We start from the raw sequence: 19,568 nt of genomic DNA, 5'->3' as shown, positions 1-19,568 counted from the left end.
TGGTAGACTGCACATTATAGGACTGATTGCTAATTTCCCCAAGGAGCATTCTTCTCTATTTTTCCCCCATATTTTCTTCTATGCTGTGTTGTGTTATCTCATGTTGTATTTGGTTGTGTTATATATACTACATTATATTACATTCCCCCATAGTTTAACTGGTCACGTGGCCACCCAAAATAAAGAAGACATTTCCCAGCAAACCTGTAATGAGGTGTGGACCTGTTATCTGGCTAATATGATATAAGGAGAAGTTGAATGGCAACTTCAAACAAGTGTCCTTGAAGAAATGGAACAGGACCTTCTTGGTCTGCTCCCTCCTGTTGGCTGGAACGCAGACACGATGGCATGAGTATGAGCAGCCACCTTGGACCATAAGGTGGAAGCCACATGTTTAGGATGCCAGAGCAGTCAGATAGAAGGAACTTGGGTCACTGACACGGTACCATCCTTGGACTGATTTCTCTTACAGGAGTTGTGTGGGAGGGCGCTTCTCTTTTGTATCAGCAACTATTGTCGCTATTCTGTCATCTTCAGGCATACTTAAGCATAACTGCAACACTCTGCCTAAAATATTAAATAAGAGCCTTCATTCTGTCATCTATTTATTTAAAAAATAGTTATTCAATTCTACTAAGTGTTCAGAGCTATGCAACATGCACCATGCTGTGAATTCAAAGCAAAAGAGGTATGCGTCTGTCCTCGAGGCCCTTGCCATCTTGTGGGTCTCATTGGTTCTGCTTCGTTCTGGTGAAATACACCTATGGCTACTCAGGTCAAGATCCTGGAGGGAGGAAATTTGTGCGTTTGCAATTGTGTGTGCATGAGAAAGAAAAGAAGAGAGAGAGAGAGAGAGGGAGAAGCACAAAACCCCAGACTCTGTTACTTTCCTCGTAACTGTTCTGGCAATGGCCACTGGAGGAGAACATCCCATCTCAGCTCATATGCCAACGCTGAGCCCTTCTTAACTTGGTCCTTCATTTTCATTAACCATTTGCTCTGGCCAAAATCCTTGGAGTCATTCTCGGCACCTATCTTCCCCTCAGACCCACCATGCAATCCATCAGCAAATGCTGTTGTTTCTATCTTCAGATAACTGCTGAACTCTCTGTTGGATAATAGTAGAGCAATGATGATAAATTTCACAAATCTGGTGATTGCACTACAGTTACGTAAGACAACATCCTTGACCTTAGATGACAGGTGCTAAAGTCATTGGGGTAAAGATCTGTGATATTAGCAACTTACTCTCCTTTGGTTCACTCGTAAGAAGAAGAAAGAAGAAGGAGGGAGAGAGAGAAGCAAGTATAGGAAAATGTTAACGACTGGCAAAGGTGATATAGGCATTCATTTTATCATTCTTGCCAACTGGCTGTTGGTTTGTAGTTTTCCAAAATGAGAAATTAAGAATAAATAAACAAATCCCCCAACCTGAGTCATCCTCCTGCCCTCCAGCACTGATATCCGGCCTGAGCCTCCATCCCCCATGCTCTGGGAGTGTAACAGCCCCTACCTCCTCCCCATCTCTTTTCCTCCACCTGTGCCCTTCCAGGCCGAATCTCAACAAGACAGCCAGAGGGGTTCCTTCGCACTCAAGTCACACCGTGTCATCCTCTATTGCAAACCCTACAGTGGCTCATTTGTCGCACCTAGACTGAAACCAGAGGCCCCAACACAGCCCACGAGGCAATCTCCCTCCAATCCTATCCACCACTGTGTCCGCGGCTCTCTCCAACCACTTGGTCTTCCCCAAATTTGCACTCACAGAGGCAATCTCACCTCGATTCCAAGCACCCCACCCAGCTCATTCTCTTGGCCCCTCTGGTCTCGGCTTCAACGCCCCTTCCTCAAAGGATTCTTCCTAACCATTTCCATCACTTCCTCTCATCTGCCTTTCCCTGCCTCATTTCTCCCCAAAGCACCCATTATGTTCTGTCCTGCATGTTCTTTCTTCTCTAACTCAATATAAGTACCATAAGAGAAGAGACTTTGCCCCGTTTGCTCCCTTCTATCCTGGCACACAGTAAAGGATCAGAATTACTTTCAAATGGACCAAAGAGATCAGTGTATTTGAGTCCCCACCCTGACCCCTCCTTCCTTGCTCCCAAGGTGTTGCTGATGGGCTCTGGCCCTCATCCCTCCACCTCTGTGAACCTCCCCAGGTCCACCAGCCTTTTCCGGTGCAGTTTCTCTCTGAGTCCCCTTGGAGAGCGGCCAAGGTCCAACCTTGCCCTCACCCACAGCATGAGCCCCGCGGAACCAGGCGGTGCCTCTCCCATGGGCAGCCCCACTGCTTCCAACGTACCTCCAGTAACCAGGCATGTACCTCTCACCACTGCCCCTCCCTGCCCCGGGACACAGCCTATATGTTTAAAGAAGAAAAATACCATTATGGCCCCCTGATCAGAGCCGCCTTCTCCACCAGGACATAGAGTTCCAGTTCCTTCCTGGGCTTTTTCCCAATTCTTTAATCACCACTGTCTGTTTACAGAAAAGTCACAACCAACCTTTCCAAATGAATTTATCACTGTCTCCCTCTGTAAACCTTTGGTCCCTCGAGGCTCCCTGCCCCTCAGGCTGTTGTTCACTCCAGGTCACCTTCCAGGAAGACCCTCTGCAATTAATTCCACTTCAAGGCATCCTGTGATGTCTTCCCAGGACCCTAACCTCCCTCTGAGCATCCTACTCTCATGTGCCTGAAAGTCTGGGGAGGCCCCTGTAATGCTAATTTCCATCTTGTCGTATGGTCTGGCCTTTCTGCTCTTGGATTTAAGTTCCTGAGCCCTGGGACTGTGTCTTCCCCATCTTGTAGCTCCCACAGTACAGAGAGCTCTGCACATCATCAGGGTTTCACATCTAGCTATGGATAGATCCCTGCCTCCTCCTGGGCTGTCTTTATTTCCTAAATATCCTTTACTCTGTAGATAATGGACATGGAGCCCCCTGGGGAAAAGACCCCCATACCCCACTTAAGCTCTGGGGTTGGACTCTCTGCACCTTGAGACTGGGAAGGCGGCTCCATGCTGCAGCTGCCCCTACCCCACCCTGCATCCCTGAGAACCGGGGACAGCCCAGCTGCCCTGCCTCGACTTTTGCAGCGCTGTTTTCCTTCCCCAATGACCTCTTGCTCTTGTCCTCAATGCAGTGTGCTATGTCAATTCCTTGCAGTTTTGCCAACTCACCAAGGTAATTGTGAATTCTAACTCTGTACTCAAGACTTTGGCTTTCCCTCTCCCCTGCACCTCATTTTAGTAACAGCCAGAATGTATTCTAAACCTTCAATTAGGGGCCCAGTTCAGTGACTCTCCCACTCCTCTCCAGTCTGGGTCTGAGCTCCCTCAACCCTACATGGGATCCTTCCCTAAGAGAAGGTGGGGGGCAGCCCACTGGTCAAGCCTGGGCGGCTCCCAGGCCAAACCAAGCAACATGGAAGAGCTGGGGAGGAAGCTTCGGGCACAGCTCCCTCGTTCAGAGTAAGGGTGTGCCTCTGGCTTCTGGGAGATTCTGCTTCTGAGCACATGCCTCCTAGAAGCCATCCAGTGCTGGGCAGAGTCATACATTTCCAGCCCCCACCGCCACCCCCCAGGGCTCACTTTCTGAACTGTACAAAATCATCAAACGGGAATGATCTCCTTCTCTCCCAACAAGCCTGGCACTGAGAATAAAGCAGCAATTTGGCCACTGGACTTCCAGCACTCTGACCCTTAGAGTCCCAGAATCCCAAGAGAAAGCCAATGTAACACAGCTGCTAAAACAGTGGGCTCTGCCATGTTTCTTGAAGATGACTGTGTAATGATATGGCTTTTGAAATCTGACTGTGTGATTGTGAAAACCTTGTGTCTGATGCTCCTTTTATCTACGGTATGGACAGATGAGTAAAAAAAAAATGGATCAAAAATAAGTAAATAATAGGGGGAACAAATGTCAAAATAAATTGAGGAGAACTGAAATGCTAGTGATCAATGAAAGGGAGTGGTAAGGGATATAGAAAAAAAAACAAGGGGAACAAAGGTTAAAACATATTGGGTAGAGGGAAATACTAGTGGTCAATGAGAGGGAAGGGTGAGGGGTATGGTATATATGAGTTTTTTCTTTTTTCTTTTTATCTCTTTTTCTGGAGTGATGCAAATGTTCTAAGAAATGATCATGGTAATGAATATACTACTATGTGATGATATTGTGAACCATTGATTGTACACCAAGTATGGAATGTTCGTATGTTAAGAATGTTTGTGTTTGTATGTTGTTTTGTCAATAAAAATATTAAAAAAAAAAAAAGAGCGGGCTTTGGGTGGGACTCCTGGATTCAGGCCCACCTCCTGGCTCTGAGAAGCTGTGCCCCAGTGGACAGGCTTCCTTATCACTCACACCCTGGAGCTCACCTATCCATGGGGTGATGAGAATACTCACAGTAGGAGGAGGAGGGTAGGATGCTAAGAGGGACGTACAAGTGAAAGCTAGGAAGGTATGATAACGGTGTCTTACCCAAATGCTCGCTCCTGGTGCTTGCATTATCTTCGAAAGGAAGGGTCCCAGAAGTTGTCATACCAGCCTGCCCTGCAAATGTGCTGCAAACACCCACCTGGCTTCCCCAACTCTGCTTAGAGGCATCCCGGGAGAGCAACTCGCTCCATGCAAGGAGGACTGTCCTGGAGCTGAGAGGCTCCTGCAAGGACACCTCCTGCCCACGTTCAGCACCTGCCCAGGTCTACACACCCCAGAAAGCAAAAGCAGGGCACAGCATGACCACGGGGCAGTGTCTTGCACAGCAGGTGGGGGCTCCGGGTGTCCCGGCTTCTCCTTTGCTGAGGTCAACCTCACTGCCTACATCCACAGCATAGACCCACCTCTCCTGGCTGTGCATGGACAAGATTCTGAACTTCCCAGCCCCAGTTCTCTCATTTATGAACCGGGTGGGATCATAATGGTTGCCTTACAGAGTTGTTATGAGATTTGAATCAGTCAATTTATGGAAAGCATTTTATAGATCATGGTTGGGTCCTAACATTATTTAAAGAATCGGGTTTCGGGTTTCCCAGCAGCTGCCTGGCTCTCCCTGGCACCTGTGGGATGCCTAGAACAGGACATGGAACTCAGGTACCCTCCCAGTGGCCACGGGAAGGGCAGGCATGTCACCTCCCGGGTCCCAGATGCGAGGATTCTTTGAGCGCAGTCTATTAACATTCGATTCCAGAGCTGCCCACTCTCTCTGCTTGTTCACACCAGACTCAGAGTCAACTAAGCCCCCAAGACTCCCTCACATTGCCGGCTGGGTTGGACCCCACTGACCAGGACTTATTCAACTGCATATTCTGATGCAAACACAGCATCTTAATTTCCAAGGGCTACTGTAATAACGTGTCACAGACTGGCTGCTTAAAACAACAGGAATTTGTTGCCTTATTGTTCTGGAGACTAGAAGTCTGAAGCGAGGTGTCGGCACCCTCTGACACTGGGGGGCTCTGGCGGTGGCTGACCCCGGCAGTCAATGGTGTCCCACTCTGTCATATGACCGTCTCTCTTTCTCCCTTTGTCTCTGATCAAACTTCCTAGTCCTTACAAAGACACCAGCCGTGTAGGGGGAGGGCCCAGGGCCCACCCTAACCCAATCTTTGTAGGAGGAGGGCCCATCTTAACCCAATCTTAGCAAATACCATCTTCAAAGATATGGGGCTAGGACTTGAACATGTCTTTTTATGGGACGTGACCCAATCCCATAATAGGGTATTTTCAATTTTCCATCCACATCGCAAATATTTACTGAAAGATTGGTAAGCAGTAGGTTCTAAGCCAGGTACTGGGGGTGGTGGTGAGCTGGGCAAATACTGGCCATGCCTCAGAGAGACCGGAGAGCACAGAGGTTATCAACTCACTTAATTCTCATCACAACCTCATTGGAAGTACCATCATCCCCAACTTACAGATCAGAAAACTGAGGCAGGGAGAGGTTAAGTTCATTGGTTGTGACCCCACATAGGAGGCAGGGCTGAGCTCTGAACTCGGTTTTCATGTAACCAGACTGCTGGACCATGTCTTGGCAAGGATAGGAGAGACAAGTGCCACTGGGAGCTGTGCTGGTTTGAAAGCATGTATGCCCCCTAGGAAAGCCATGTTTTAATAAAAATCCCATTTCATAAAGGTAGAATAATCCCTATTCAACACTGTATGTTTGAAACCGTAATCAGATCATCTCCCTGGATGATGTGATTTAGTCAAGAGTGGTTATTAAACTGGATTAGGTGACAATATATCTCCACCCATTTAGGTGGGTCTTGAGAAGTTTCTGGAGTCCTACAAAAGAAGAAACATTTTGGAGAATGAGAGAGATTTGGAAAGAGCAAAGAATGCTGCAGCACCATGAAGCAGAGTCCACGAGCCAGTGACCTTTGGAGATGAGGAAGGAAAGGGCCTCCCGGGGAGCTTCATAAAACCAGAAGCCAGGAGAGAAAGCTAGCAGATGATGCTGTGCTCGCCATGTGCCCCTCCAGCTGAGAGAGAAGCCCTGACTGTGTTCGCCATGTGCCTTCTCACTTGAGAGAGAAACCCTGAATTTCACCGGCCTTCTTGAACCAAGGAATCTTTCCCTGGATGCCTTAGATTGGACATTTCTATAGACTTGCTTAATTGAGACATTTTCTTGGCCTTAGAACTGTAAACTAGCAACTTATTAAAGTCCCCTTTTAAAAGCCATTCCATTTCTGGTATATTGCTTTCTGGCAGCTAGCAAACTAGAACAGGAGCCCAGAGCAGGGGCTCATTAACCCCACCTGAGGCAAGGGAAGCACCCTGAGGAAGCATAAGCCTCACAGGAGCAGGTGAGGCTGGGGGGAGCGTGGATAAAGGAAGAATATTCCAGACAGAGCACAAGCGTGAAGCCTGAGGGAGGCTGGAGCTTTGAGACCAAGGGCGGGAGTGGTGGGTCCCAGCTGCAGAGCCAAGCCCCCACCCCACCCCCAGCTGTGGGAAGGAGTGTGCAGACCAGAGGGGCGGAGGGCGGGGAGCCAGCCAAGGATGTAGAGACAGCACATGTCAGGGAAAGAAGAGGTGGGAAGGGTGTGAAATGGAGGGCGGCAGGGCTCAGCCTTGTATCTTAAGTGGGGCGGGGGGAAGAGCACCTTTAAATGATGAAGGAGCAGAGCTAGGAGAGAAAGATCCTGGGAGAGAGCATGTGTGGTTTCATCATAGAAGCAAGGGAGGAACCAGAAATAAACGGACTCCCTGGTGCAGGCGGAGGGCACACCTAGAACAGCAGCTGACGCACAGAGCAAATGTGTTCTGTCGTGTCGAACATCAAGACTGTCTGAATCCCGAGCCTGTCATCTTCCAGAGGGTACTGGCCATCCTCCTGAGTCCCACTGCAAGTGATGAGTTTGTGCATTTATGAAGCACCCTTTCTAATTATCACCCAAGTAGGGGATAAAACCGCTGCAAAGGTCAGGGCCAAGAGACCCCGAGGCCCGAGCACACCCTGGACACCCCAATTTCTGGTGTGACATGATTCATTCACCAACCTTCCTTAGGCCGGCTATACAGTCAGGATAAAACAACTCCCCAGCCAGCCTCAGCCAAGGGAAGTGAGGAATTGGAAGCGGATGCATCCTGCACGTCTCCAAGGCTCACTGCTTGCTTTCACCACTGACCTTACCCCTGCAGCATGTTGGTGAGAGACAAGATCCTTCCACAGGATCCTATTTCCACGGAAGGGGGCTGCGGCTTTCAGAGAGGTTAACAGCGGAAGTCAACACACCGCAGCTCTGCTGCCTGTTTTTTAAATAAAGCTTTACTGACACACATCCACATTTACTTGATGACACACTGTCGACAGCTGCTTTTTGCTCCAATAGCAGAGGTAACAGATACCCTCTGACCTGACCTGCGTAGCCTAAAACACACACAATACACCATCTGGCCCTTTGCAGAAGTTTGCAAATCTCTGGCTAAGCCCTAGACCAAGCTCCAGAAGGGTGTTGGCTATAAGCAGGGATTAAATCTCAGTTTATCTGCTTCTGAAACCTGTAGACGCTCCCTTCCATCAGCTTCTCCTCTTAATGGGGAGTGTCTCCTTGTGGAGAATAAAGTCACGGAAAGTTTACTCATTTAGCCCACTTGCTGTTTGAAATGCCAACCGATTACCCGGTGCGCTGGTTTGAAAGGATTAACGTGCCCTTGAAAAGCCATGTTTTAATCCTAAGCAATCTTGAGGGAGCAACTGTTTTTCTTAATCCATATTCAATAATGTAGGTTAGAAACTTGATGAAGTTTTCTCCACGGAGATGTGAGTCACCAAATTGTGGGTGTGAACTTTTGAATAGAGGGAGATGTGACTCCACCCATTCCAGGTGGGTCTTGACTTTACTGGAATCCTTTAAAAAAGGAAGCATTTTGGAAAAGGCTTGAGATCTGACAGAGCTGCCAGATATGAGATATGAGAACGGCACAGATATGAGAAGCAGAGAGTCCACCAGCCAGCGACCTTTGGAAATGAAGAAAAAGAACTTCATGAAGCAAGAGGCCAGGAGAGGAAGCTAGTCGAAGTTGCCATGTTCACCATGTGCCTTTCCAGTTGAGTGAGAAACCCTGAACTTCATCGGTCTTTTTTGAGTGAAGGTAACCTCTTGCTGGTGCCTTCATTTGGACATTTTTATAGACTTGCTTTAATGTGGACATTCTCACAGCCTTAGAACTGTAAACTAGCAACTTATTAAATTCCCCTTTTTAAAAGTCATTCCATTTCTGGTGTATTCCATTCCGGCAGCTAGCAAACTAGAACACCCTGCCTCCCCTGCAGCGCATATTTCCCCTCCTCAGCAACTCCAATAATCTCATCAAAATGGAAAGCAGATCGTCTGCACTCCTTATTGCATTCCCAAGACTCTACCTGACTGGCCCACGTCTCCTCCAGTTCCCACAGTACACCACCAGCTCCTTCATTCCCTGTGTTCTAAGCTGTGTCTGTTTCTTAGAACATGCCAGGTTTGCTCTTGCCTCAGGGACTTTGCACTTGCACTTGGAAAGATCTTCCTCTAAATCTTCCTGCATCTGGCTCCTCCCATCACCGAGACACCAGCTCAACTCCCCTTCTTTGGACCACACTATCAAAAGCCATGCCCTCTCCCCACTGCTACTCTAACATGTTACCTGACTGTTTGTGTTCTGCACCTGAAGTTATTTCATTTACTTGTTCACTTCATGTCTCCTCCAATACGACGCAGCCTCCTTGAAGGGAGGGGCTCTGTTTTGCTCACTACTGAAACCTGAAAATCTAGCACATAGTAGGTGCTCAATAAGTATCCCTAACTCTTCAATCTGCGCTGTGTGTGGGAATATAACGTGGTCCACAGATGTGAATGACACATCATTTTCGGATTTTTATTAGCCATATTGTTAAAAGCAAAAAGGATCAGGTGATGCTAATTTTAATAATGTATTCTGTTTAATGCAATATATCCAAAATATGTCATCTCAAAATGTAATCAATATTAAAAAATCACAGAGATAGTTTACATTCCTTATTGCATACCAAACCTTCAAAACCTGGTGGCTAAAGACCAATGCAATGGGCAGCAGAGACATAAAACAATGCTGCCCCTGCCCCGTGTTAGATACTGCTCTGATAGCTTTATGGAGAAATGCATGTAATATCCATGCGGTAGACTGAACCAGGTACCCCAACAAAGACATGTTCTTAATCTCAATCCGTGTCCCTGCAGGTGTGAGTTTATTTGTAAATAGGGTCCTTCGAAGATGTTATTACTAATGAAGGTGTGGGCAACTAAATTGGGATTGGTCTTAATCCAGATGACTAGAAGCTGTAGAAAGAAAAGGTCACTGGAGGAGCCAAAAGTCAGTGGAATTAAAAAGAGCAGAAATGAAGAGAAAAGCAGAGACAAAGAGAGAGAGAGAGAGACAGAGAGACAGAGAGAGACAGAGACTGACGTGCAATGAGAGGTAGAGAGGTAAGGCAAGGAACCCCAAGCTCTATAGCAAGCCAGTACCAAAACATAATTTGAGGGAAAAGCATTGCCTTGCCAATGCCCTGATCAGGGACATCCAGCCTTCTCACATAAGCCAATAAATTCCTGGTGTTAAGCCAGCCCATTATGTGGTATTTGTCAAAGAAGCCCTGGAAAACTGACACTCAACAACAGCTTAGGAGGGAGGGACAGCTGGTCACTGCATTTTACAGATGGGGAAATCAAGGCAGAGTCTGGAGTCAAACAAGTCTGGCTCTATAGTCTGTGTTTTTACAACACTTAAACTGCCTTTTTTTCCGAGCGAAAGGCATGGATTTTACTGAAAGGATTCGATGAGTCAGTGAAAAACCAATGTGGAAGAGACCATGGAAAGGTCTCATGATCTGGAAATCTCTTAACTGAAATCTCCCAGGAGGACATGAGAAAAGAAAGTATTTGAACAACCAAAACTAACGAAAAAAAAGAAAGGGCTATAACTCAGGCACTTCTCATGAGAAAGTTATCATGGCCTATTGACTCTTACCACATAAGTTTAATAAGCTTGGTTAACTGCTTGTTCAGGCTACATTAAAAGTCGTAAGTAAGAAAGGGAAACAGACCTGCTACTCTCTCTGAAAAGAGTTAACTATCTACCTGACCATAAGAGAGAAGATGAAGAAAAAAAAAACATTAAAAGCTGACCCTAGAACCACACAGTTTTGAAATATGTGGGCCATTTAGTCCAGGAGCCTCACCCTTACAGAACGTTCCTTCCAGGCTTTACCCCCTTCACAATTTGGCCAGGCTGCCTCCTTTACTATGCACACTCCACTGATCAACTTTTCAAGCCTACTGAACCTCTCTGAGCCTCCTTCAAGGTCTGTTCAAGCATCAGTGCCTCCAGGGCTCTGCTCTCCCACTCCCTCCTTTGCACCACATGGCGAGGACATACACATTAGTCCACCCTGCTCCAGGGGATAGGGACCAGCATTCACAGGACCTCAGGACCCAGCACAGCATCAGGTACACAATAAGCCCAGTTTAAACTACTTGCAAAGATAGATTGAAAGTTATTGTTTTTTACCTTAACTCCCCCAAAAATTTGGGAAAAAAACTCATCTTCAATGCTTCAGGGGGAATATGTATCCATTTTCTAAAGCTTGGGTTAAATGTAATGAGGATTTCTTGTAAAGCCAACATGAATGATACTCTATCATTTAAGTTTAACGTGGAGCTATAAAATATAAGAAATTGGTGTCTTAAGAGAGACTCAATGGCAGTGATTCAAAGGCTTGCATTTGAATCATAATTCTAGCAAAGACTACATAAGTTCCTTATTCTCTCTCTTGTAAAGTGGGGATAACAATGATACAACATTATAGGGTTGTGGAGATTAAATGAGATGGTATGTGTAAGGCACGCATAATGGTGCCTGGCAGTTTTTATCCACAATGTTAAAGGCACACATTAACATTTGTCCTGGTTCAGGGGGTGACTGAAGTCTTGTCTCTCCCAACAGCCCTAACTCAGTGAACTTCTTGGGGTTTCTGGACCCTGCAAGGAGGCAACAAAGAGTGACCACCTAATACAGTCGCTATGGTCAGCCTTCTGGTGGAGCCCAGGTCATCCACTGAGAGAGAGCTGCAGGAGCCAATGCTGGATGGAGCTGACCGTAGTGCCAAGGGCAGACAAAAGCTTGTGAGAGCAAGGACACATGGAGCAAGGGACCAATGAGGTAGTCTGATATTTGGGCAAAAAAATAATTAGATTCCATGTGGGAAAGGCCATTGCCAGAGTCTGATGGGAAATTGTTTCAAACAAGTATTAGTTTAGAGAAAAATTATTGCCAAGAGAAAATCTGGGGGTAACAGGAGATGGCCAAGAAGTTGCCAGGAGTGATAAGACTGAATCATGGAATAAAATTTTTAACAGAAGAGCTGAGAATCAGCCACTGCAAAAGACCCTCTCCCAAAGGTGAAAGATCTACTAATATAATCTGGGAAACTGTGAAAATGAATGCAGGCCAGGGGAAGGAGTTAACAAGAAGAAGGAAGAGGAGAGAAAGGGGGAGAAGACACAGAAGATAAAGGAGATGACAGTCATGACAATGATGAAAATGAAGTTGGCTGCTGGCATTAACTCTGAGCCAAGCCAGGGCCAAGTACTTAAAATACATGTATTATTTAATCTGATCCTTTCAATGGCCTTTGAGGGAGGTGCTAGATTTATTCCTACTTTATAGACACGGAACAGACTCTAACAGCAGTTAAGCAACTCAGCCAAGATTCTTCAGCTTGTCTGTGGTGGAGCCAGAATTCACACCCTAGCCAGGCCTGTCTGACTGTACAGACCATATTTTCAACTCATACACTGGGGCCTGGGCTCTATCACCTTCCACCTAGGTGAACTCTGGGTGTCTGTTTCTTCCTAGGCCAAGTACAGCTGGGCTGGTGATCCCACCATACCCTTAGAGCTCTAAAATCTTATAGAGGTTCTCAGTCTCAGCTTCTTCTAGAGCATGACAGTTCTGTCCCACCAGGGATGATTTCTGAAAGAAAAATTCCATTCCCCATGAGGACCTGAGGTAGACCAAAGTTTCCCAGAGTTTAGGCACATGGCCCAGGTTGCCTTATTTCATGGGCAGCCCTTAACTTGGGAGCAGGAACTCTGGGCAAGCTGGGCTTCCAAGGTCTCCACATAAGAGTCTTCCTCAGCAGAGAGAGCAGAATGGACAGGGCCTAGCTAAGGGAATGAAGCTCCCAGTCTCTGGCTGTGCTGAGCTGTGGAGCCCTGGGTCAGCCCAGGGTCCATTGAGCTGGGGTAAGAGGCCTGGACACTGGGAAACTGGGGCCTCCAGGATACCCTCCACTCCCAACGACCAGCCCACTGGGCTAAGTAACTGAGCTACACAGTTATCTTACAAAGAGCATTGCTGAAGGGGTATTTATAGTAATGGGAGCTCTTTTGGCCTGTGGCTACATGTATGCTTTGGTTCCTACATCCATGTAAATAAAGCTCAGTGTCATCATTCACTCATTCATTCATTCCCTGGATAAATAGCGGTTGAGTAACTGTGATATTCTAAGCAACATTTTTGGTTCTGGGGATACTGCAGTGAATAAAAAGACAAAACCCCTGCCCAGTGGGAGCCTGCATTCTGAGAGGGACAGAGACAATACACAAATGAACCAACCAACATTTGCTGTTAGATAGCGTAAGTGCTGCTAAGAAAGTAAAACAGAGCAGGGGGACTGTGGGGAGGTAGAGAAAGGCTCTGGGTTGTCTGTCATGAGTATCTGATGGAGAAATGTTTCCAGCCAGAGGAAGAGAAAGGGAAAACATCCCCAGGCAAAACCACGCATGGCATCTTGAAGGGATGGTAAGAAGGGTCAGTGGCACCCCGTGAGTGAAACATAAAATATAGTAGGAAGTGAAGAGAGAGGGACACAGAGGCCAGGACAGGCAGGGCTGTGGCAAAGTCCTCCTCATTTAGCTCTCTCAGCTGTCATTCTGGTCTCTTCAAAGCTTAGAGACTCATACCCTTCAGCTCCCTTAGTCTGTCATTCAAGTCTATGGCTTTGACAAAAGGCAAGACAACCAATTCCTCATTTATATATCTCACAGTAGTGTGAAGATGGAGCATAGATATTTATTTCCTCCAGCTGATCCCACTTTTGATCCTGGACATTTTCCTACCCAACATCTGGAACCCCAACACATGATCTCATTGCTACTGCTCTCTCCTCAGCTATCCCAAGCCCGGCTCTTGAGAAGAAGGTCAGACCAGGCAAAGATCCCAGGTCTCCATTCCTTCTCAGCAAGCCTCTGAGATCCTGAGCTCTGGGGAACCCTGCCACCACCACCACCACGTCCAGATGTGGTGCATCTCCAGATGTCTGGCTCTACTTATCCCTTCCACCAATTTGTATATTTCTACCTGTGTGTGGTAGTTAGGTTCAGTTTTCAACTTGGCCAGGTGAAGGCACCTAGTTCCGTTGCTGCGGACATGAGCCAATGGTACGTGAACTTCATATGTTGCTCATTACATCTGCAGTCGGCTAGGAGGCGTGTCTGCTGCAATGAATGATGTTTGATTTAATTGGCTGGTGCTTAAATGAGAGACTCAATGTAGCACAGCCCAAGCAGCTCAGTATACCTCATCTCAGCACTCGCAGCCCAGCCCAGGCCTTTGGAGATGCAAAAAGAAATCACCCTGGAGAAACTTATTGGAACCCAGAGGCAAGGAGAGAAGGCCAGCCGAGATCACCCTGTGCCTTCCCACAAAAGAAAGGACCTCAGTTGAAAGTTAGCTGCCTTTCCTCTGAAGAACTAACAAAATAAATCCCCTTTTATTAAAAGCCAATCCGTCTCTGGTGTGTTGCATTCCAGCAGCTAGCAAATCAGAACACTGTACTTGCTTCTGCACAGGCATCTCATTCACAGATGCCTAATGCCCGCCTCTCCCCTCTCAGATGAGCCCAAGTGCTCCCCTCCCTTCTGCTCCAACCTGACACTGGAAGGACTTCTCCACTTCAGCTCACTAACCAGGACCAAACAGGCTCAGTCTCGTGGGTCTCAATGTGCATCCAAGCTCTACAGTCTTCAAAGGATGTTTTCTTCACTGGACAGGCTCCACCTAGAGCCTTGGGTCTCAAAGTTCGCTGAACATGAGAACCATGTGGGCAGCTCTTTTTAAACTGCCAGTGCCCAGGTCCGACCCCACATCAATTAAACCAGAATCCTAGGCATGGCTAATTGGCATGAGTATTTTCAGGATTTTCCAGACAATTCTAATACACAGCTAAGGCTGAGGGTCAATGTGTGGAACAGTTTTCTTCAACTTGAACGTGTGTGGAAATGTACAACTTGAATGCGGGGATCTTGTTAAATGCCGATTTGGATTCAGAAGGGCCTAAGATTCTCCAGTTCTAACAAGCTCCCAGGGGATGCAGATGTTGTTAGTCCACAGACCACACTTCTGAGTAGTGAGCGTCCACAGGCAGAGAGATTTGAGGCGATGGAGTTGAGCTTCACTGGTTTTCCACATCCAAAGTAAAAGTCTATATGGATCTCCCTTTCAAGTTGGGAAAGAGTTCCTTGGAAGAGTTAGGATGAAAGGCTCATATACAAGGGAAAAGGATCCGTCTGCTAATGTGGGACTGAGAGCTTCCCCACCTGAGAACTGCTACAAGACCTAACCTTTACCGTAAAGAACGTGCCTGGAGCACTCACACATAATAGCTGCTCAGTAAACACACGTGCTACTTGTATTTTGTTTTCATTGTTATTATGGCACTTGTCTCACTCCACTTGCCAAACTAGACAAGTATGAATTTCAGTGTCCAAGATGCTGGCAGAGCCCTGCAAACCACTTTCCAAGCCCAGCGTTCATGCCATGGGCAGTGACCAATCTCAGAAAGAATGTGACAAGTCATTTCCCTCCCAGACACAACCCCATGGACCCTCCTGGTCTAGAGATCCGAATGCAAAGCCTTTGGGTCTCTAGTTTATTTGATTCATTTGCAGCAAGTTGTGGATATTCTTCCATGGCTAATACTGAGTCTTTGCTAAGTGTTGGGACTTGTTTAAAATATTCTCCTTGATTTAGCTCATTATATCTTTAAATAAGTCTAGGTGGCAGGTACTAACAGCCCCAATGGCAAATGAGAAAACTCAAACAGACAAAGTAGCTTAGTAATGGGGCAGAAAACAAATTGAGAGGCATTTATTTCAGAGCCTTTGCTTTTCCAGTGGTTCTCAAACCTTAATTGCTAAGGCATTTCACTAAAATGTAGATTTTCACATAGAAAGTGAGGAAGTGCCTGAGATTCTGCGTTTCTAACAAAATCCCAGGTGATACTGATGCTTCTGCTTCTGGTCCATGACCAAATTCTGAGTAGCCAACACTACGCTGCACTGTGATGCCTTCTAAAATTACAGGATATTTTCCTGCATCCTACTAAAAGGCTCTTGCCATCATACTCTGACAATAGGTGGTTTGTTGATTTGATGAGTAGGAAAATCACAGTAAATCTTCACTTTGAACATCTAGCCAAAGTTCTGTTTAAACCTCTGTTCAAATCCCAATACTTTGTGGCAAAAGATAACAGCTATTTGAGAAAGCAGTTGTAAGCCTTAGGAGTTGCAGCTTGTTACAAAATTGCCTTTAAATTTAAGTGTCACCACTGAGAATGCTTTCTGGGCCAGGGAAACAATTGCCATTTCTAAAAGAAATGCGGAGAGCTCTGACTTGAGAAATACAGGGAGGGATTCTTGAAACATAGAAGTGAATCATGTAACTATAAGCTTTCTTTCTCAGCTCACAAGAAGAAGGGACATATATAGAAACCAGAAGTGACGGATCTTTCTGACCCACCAAATGGTACTTAAGGGCAGATCAACACTGTCCACTTAATTAGCTGGGGCTCAGAGGCTGGTGAGAACTAGTTCTCTTTCTAACCAGGCAGAGAAAGCTGGAGCAGACAGGGGTGTGGATAAACTCCGGGGGGAGAGGGTGGGCTTTTGATGCGAAAATGGTCCTGAAGTTTCCATGCAGCAGACAAGCTCTGGAAGAGTCTGATTCCAAACCATGGATTTCTGGTGAAATGAAAATACTCAAAGCTGATGATCTTACCAACTTAGATTAAACAGTGATCAATTAAATAAATGATTAATTAGGATGGACCTGTGCCTTTCTATGCAATTTCTAGAGCCCAGTGATGCTCAAACTTTACTCAAATTAGAAACACCTGGAAAACTTACCCTACCAACTCCCCACACCCCCGCCCCATGCCCAGGCTACACTCATCATCAATTAAACCCTAGTCTATGGGGGTGGGACCCAACAGCATTAAATTTTACAGCTCCCCAGGTGATTCCAATGTGCAGCCAAGTTTGAAAACTACCAGTATAGCTTTTCAGCTTCCTCATTCATAAAGTGAAAGAAAACCATCTAGACCGCTGGTGCTTTACCCTGGTGGCATATTAGAATCACCTTGGGGAGATTTTAAAAACTGTGAAATCCGGTTCCCATCCCTAGAAATTCTGGCCAATTTGTGAGGCCTAGGCATCAGCATTTTTAAGAGGTCTCAAGTGATTTCTAATGTGCAGATAGGAAGATAGCCACTGGGTCAGATGTTTTACTATGATTCTTTCTATTGCCTGCATTTTAAGGTTCTATGACATTATGGCCGAAAACACATCTTAGAATTTTTGTAAAGGCAGATCCCTCGCCTTTACTTTTACATTAGTGATTTCTACCTTTGGGGAAAGATCTATTAATCACCTTAAATCATATGCAAAATGTTAGATGACTGTCTATGTATATTTTCAAGGGGAAAGGTCCTTAGCTTTTATCAGATTCTCAAGATTTAAGAGTATTACCTTAAAGAAAAATTACAAATCTGTAATACATTTTAAAACATTGAAGAATGAATGGAAAATAAATCTGCTTTAGCAAAACCATTGCTCTGTTCTTGAATTTTGCATACACCAACCGCCACCTAGTGGTTATATATCCTTATTGCAGGTTTAATTCAGCTCGCATAACCTATCCTTTGAATGAGTGTAGGGTGATTGGCATGAAGAGTTCAGGTCCATGCATCCAAGTAGAAACTGTGTCTCATCAGTACGAGGCTGTGGGATGACCCTCACAAACAGTAATGACTTCCCAGGCTACATTTGCAAGGAGACTGTCCACTCAGACACTTTGGATTCATGTTTTCAACAGAGTAAGGTATTAGGGTTTCCCCACCCTGACTGTTGTTCGCGATATTCCTTGGTTTGAATCCTGGCTTTGTCTCTTACTAACTGTGACCTTTGGAACATTTACTTAATCTCTCTGTTCCTTATATAAAATGTGGATAATATATAAATACTTAGATCATGGTGAAGAATAATAAGAAAATACATATTAATGCTCAGCATAATGTTTGATACAGAGAAAGATCCCAATAAATGTCAGGCTATTATTGTTTCTACTGCTGTTTTTTTATTTTCAGTAATATCTTAGTAACTCCGCTCAAGTCACTCAAGTTCCTTGAGCTTCATTTATTGATCTATACGTCGTGGGAAATAAGCCCTGCCCAGTTTAATTCATAGGGTTACACTGATGATGATCTAGTAAAAGCGTATATTGTTGTTATAAGGCAACTCATCACAAAGCACAGGAAAGGGTCACCGTAAGGTACAGCTATAATTCGCACCCTCAGGAAGTGTTCTTTGAGGTTCCATTCATTGAGTGGGCTCTAGATCTGGGTGAAGCCGTTTCCTTTCCAACCCCTAGCAGCCTGGGCAGTCTAACCCTTCCCACCACGTGGGTGAATGAATGATCTGCCATGGCTGCTTCAAAGTCCCTTTTCAGTAAGAGGATGTGCCAGCCAGTCCCTAAATCACAGATGTCCCTAAGTCATCAGCCCTTGTTCAAGCCAGCCTGGCGACAGAGCTCACCCCAAAGGGACAAACGCCGGACTCTTTCCCAAGCCTGTCCATCCATCGGGAAGACCCTCATTCACCAGAGCAGAAAACCTACAGCAGCATCTCACCAGCCTCAGGAAAGATTTCAGGCGATCCGCTCTCACTTACCTGCTGGCTGCTTGGCTGCCCGCACGGGGGTGTAGTGATTTTTGGAGGACGACCTGACGGGCGTGTTCTCTTTGGGCGAGGTATCGATAGCCGAGATAGTTTCTCTTTCACAGTGTGCTATGGGGATTGGTCCTTGTTGCCTTAAGATGTCAGCCAGCGCCCTAAACAAGGAAGGGATCAGACAGTGAGATTCGCTGGACACGTGTGCAGAGCCACAAAGGGAGCTGGCTTTCTGTCATGGGTCCTTTGACACATGGAGCTATGGGAGAAATCAGAGAGGTGGCATTCAGCTCTCTAAGGGCACAACTTCATCTGGAGCTGGTCTCGGTGGGAATGTAGGGGAGAGTTCTTTATGCCTGTGGGTACCGGCACTAAAGGGCAGCATTTATGGTTCCTTTCCTCTCTTTAATTCATTTCACATCAAAGAACTCTGAGCCCTTTCCAAATCCTGGCACCCCCTATAGCCACCTATGCCAGGTAGATATCGACAGCTGCTGGCCAGGGGAATTTTACTGCAGTGAAAGGCTGACCCATTTGGCCTCAAATTCAGCAGCAGGCTGACTAATATCCGGGGAGGGGGACCTCCCCATCGAAAACCACGCACCGGGAAGCTTGTACCGGATACTGGTGACACAGATAAAGATGGCACACAGCTCCTGCCATCAAATAAAGGTGTGATTTAGCTGCAAAAATAAGATGCTCAGATCAAAAGATAAATATCAGAACACAAGGGTGGTACAGACAACCAGAGCTTAAAGGGGGGGGGCAATTACCAACACGGGAAGAAAGAGAGATAAACAGGGACCCTTCCTTAGCTGGAGGAGCCCTCCTCTCTGCAAAAGACACAGATGCCCAGAGAGAGCACCTGGCTTCAACAATTAAGTGTACATTTATAGGGTACTCAGCATGCATCAGCCACTGCAGAGATATAAAGAAGGAAACAGTACACCATCCCCGCCATCTAGGGGCTCACAATTTAGGAGAAATCACTTTGTCCCTGGCTCCAAACAGGACCCCCTCTTTGAAGTGGTG

At 46.2% G+C, this 19,568-nt stretch overlaps 1 protein-coding gene across 3 annotated transcripts in view; it reads right to left on the bottom strand.

Annotated features, from left to right (window-relative positions):
* Positions 1-19,568, bottom strand: part of SHISA6 (shisa family member 6) — a 330,433-nt gene that overhangs the window by 287,193 nt on the left and 23,672 nt on the right. For all 3 annotated transcript variants that reach the window (XM_077166011.1, XM_077166012.1, XM_077166013.1), the window contains exon 2: positions 18,537-18,697. In XM_077166011.1, coding sequence (XP_077022126.1) covers positions 18,537-18,697 — 161 coding nt within the window. The remainder of the gene's footprint in view (positions 1-18,536; positions 18,698-19,568) is intronic.

The sequence above is a fragment of the Tamandua tetradactyla genome, chromosome 6 (genome assembly GCF_023851605.1).
Source record: "Tamandua tetradactyla isolate mTamTet1 chromosome 6, mTamTet1.pri, whole genome shotgun sequence".
NCBI classification, from domain to species: Eukaryota; Metazoa; Chordata; class Mammalia; order Pilosa; family Myrmecophagidae; genus Tamandua; species Tamandua tetradactyla.
Note: the sequence above shows the minus strand (reverse complement) of the source record. Positions and strands in the feature narration are given on the sequence as shown.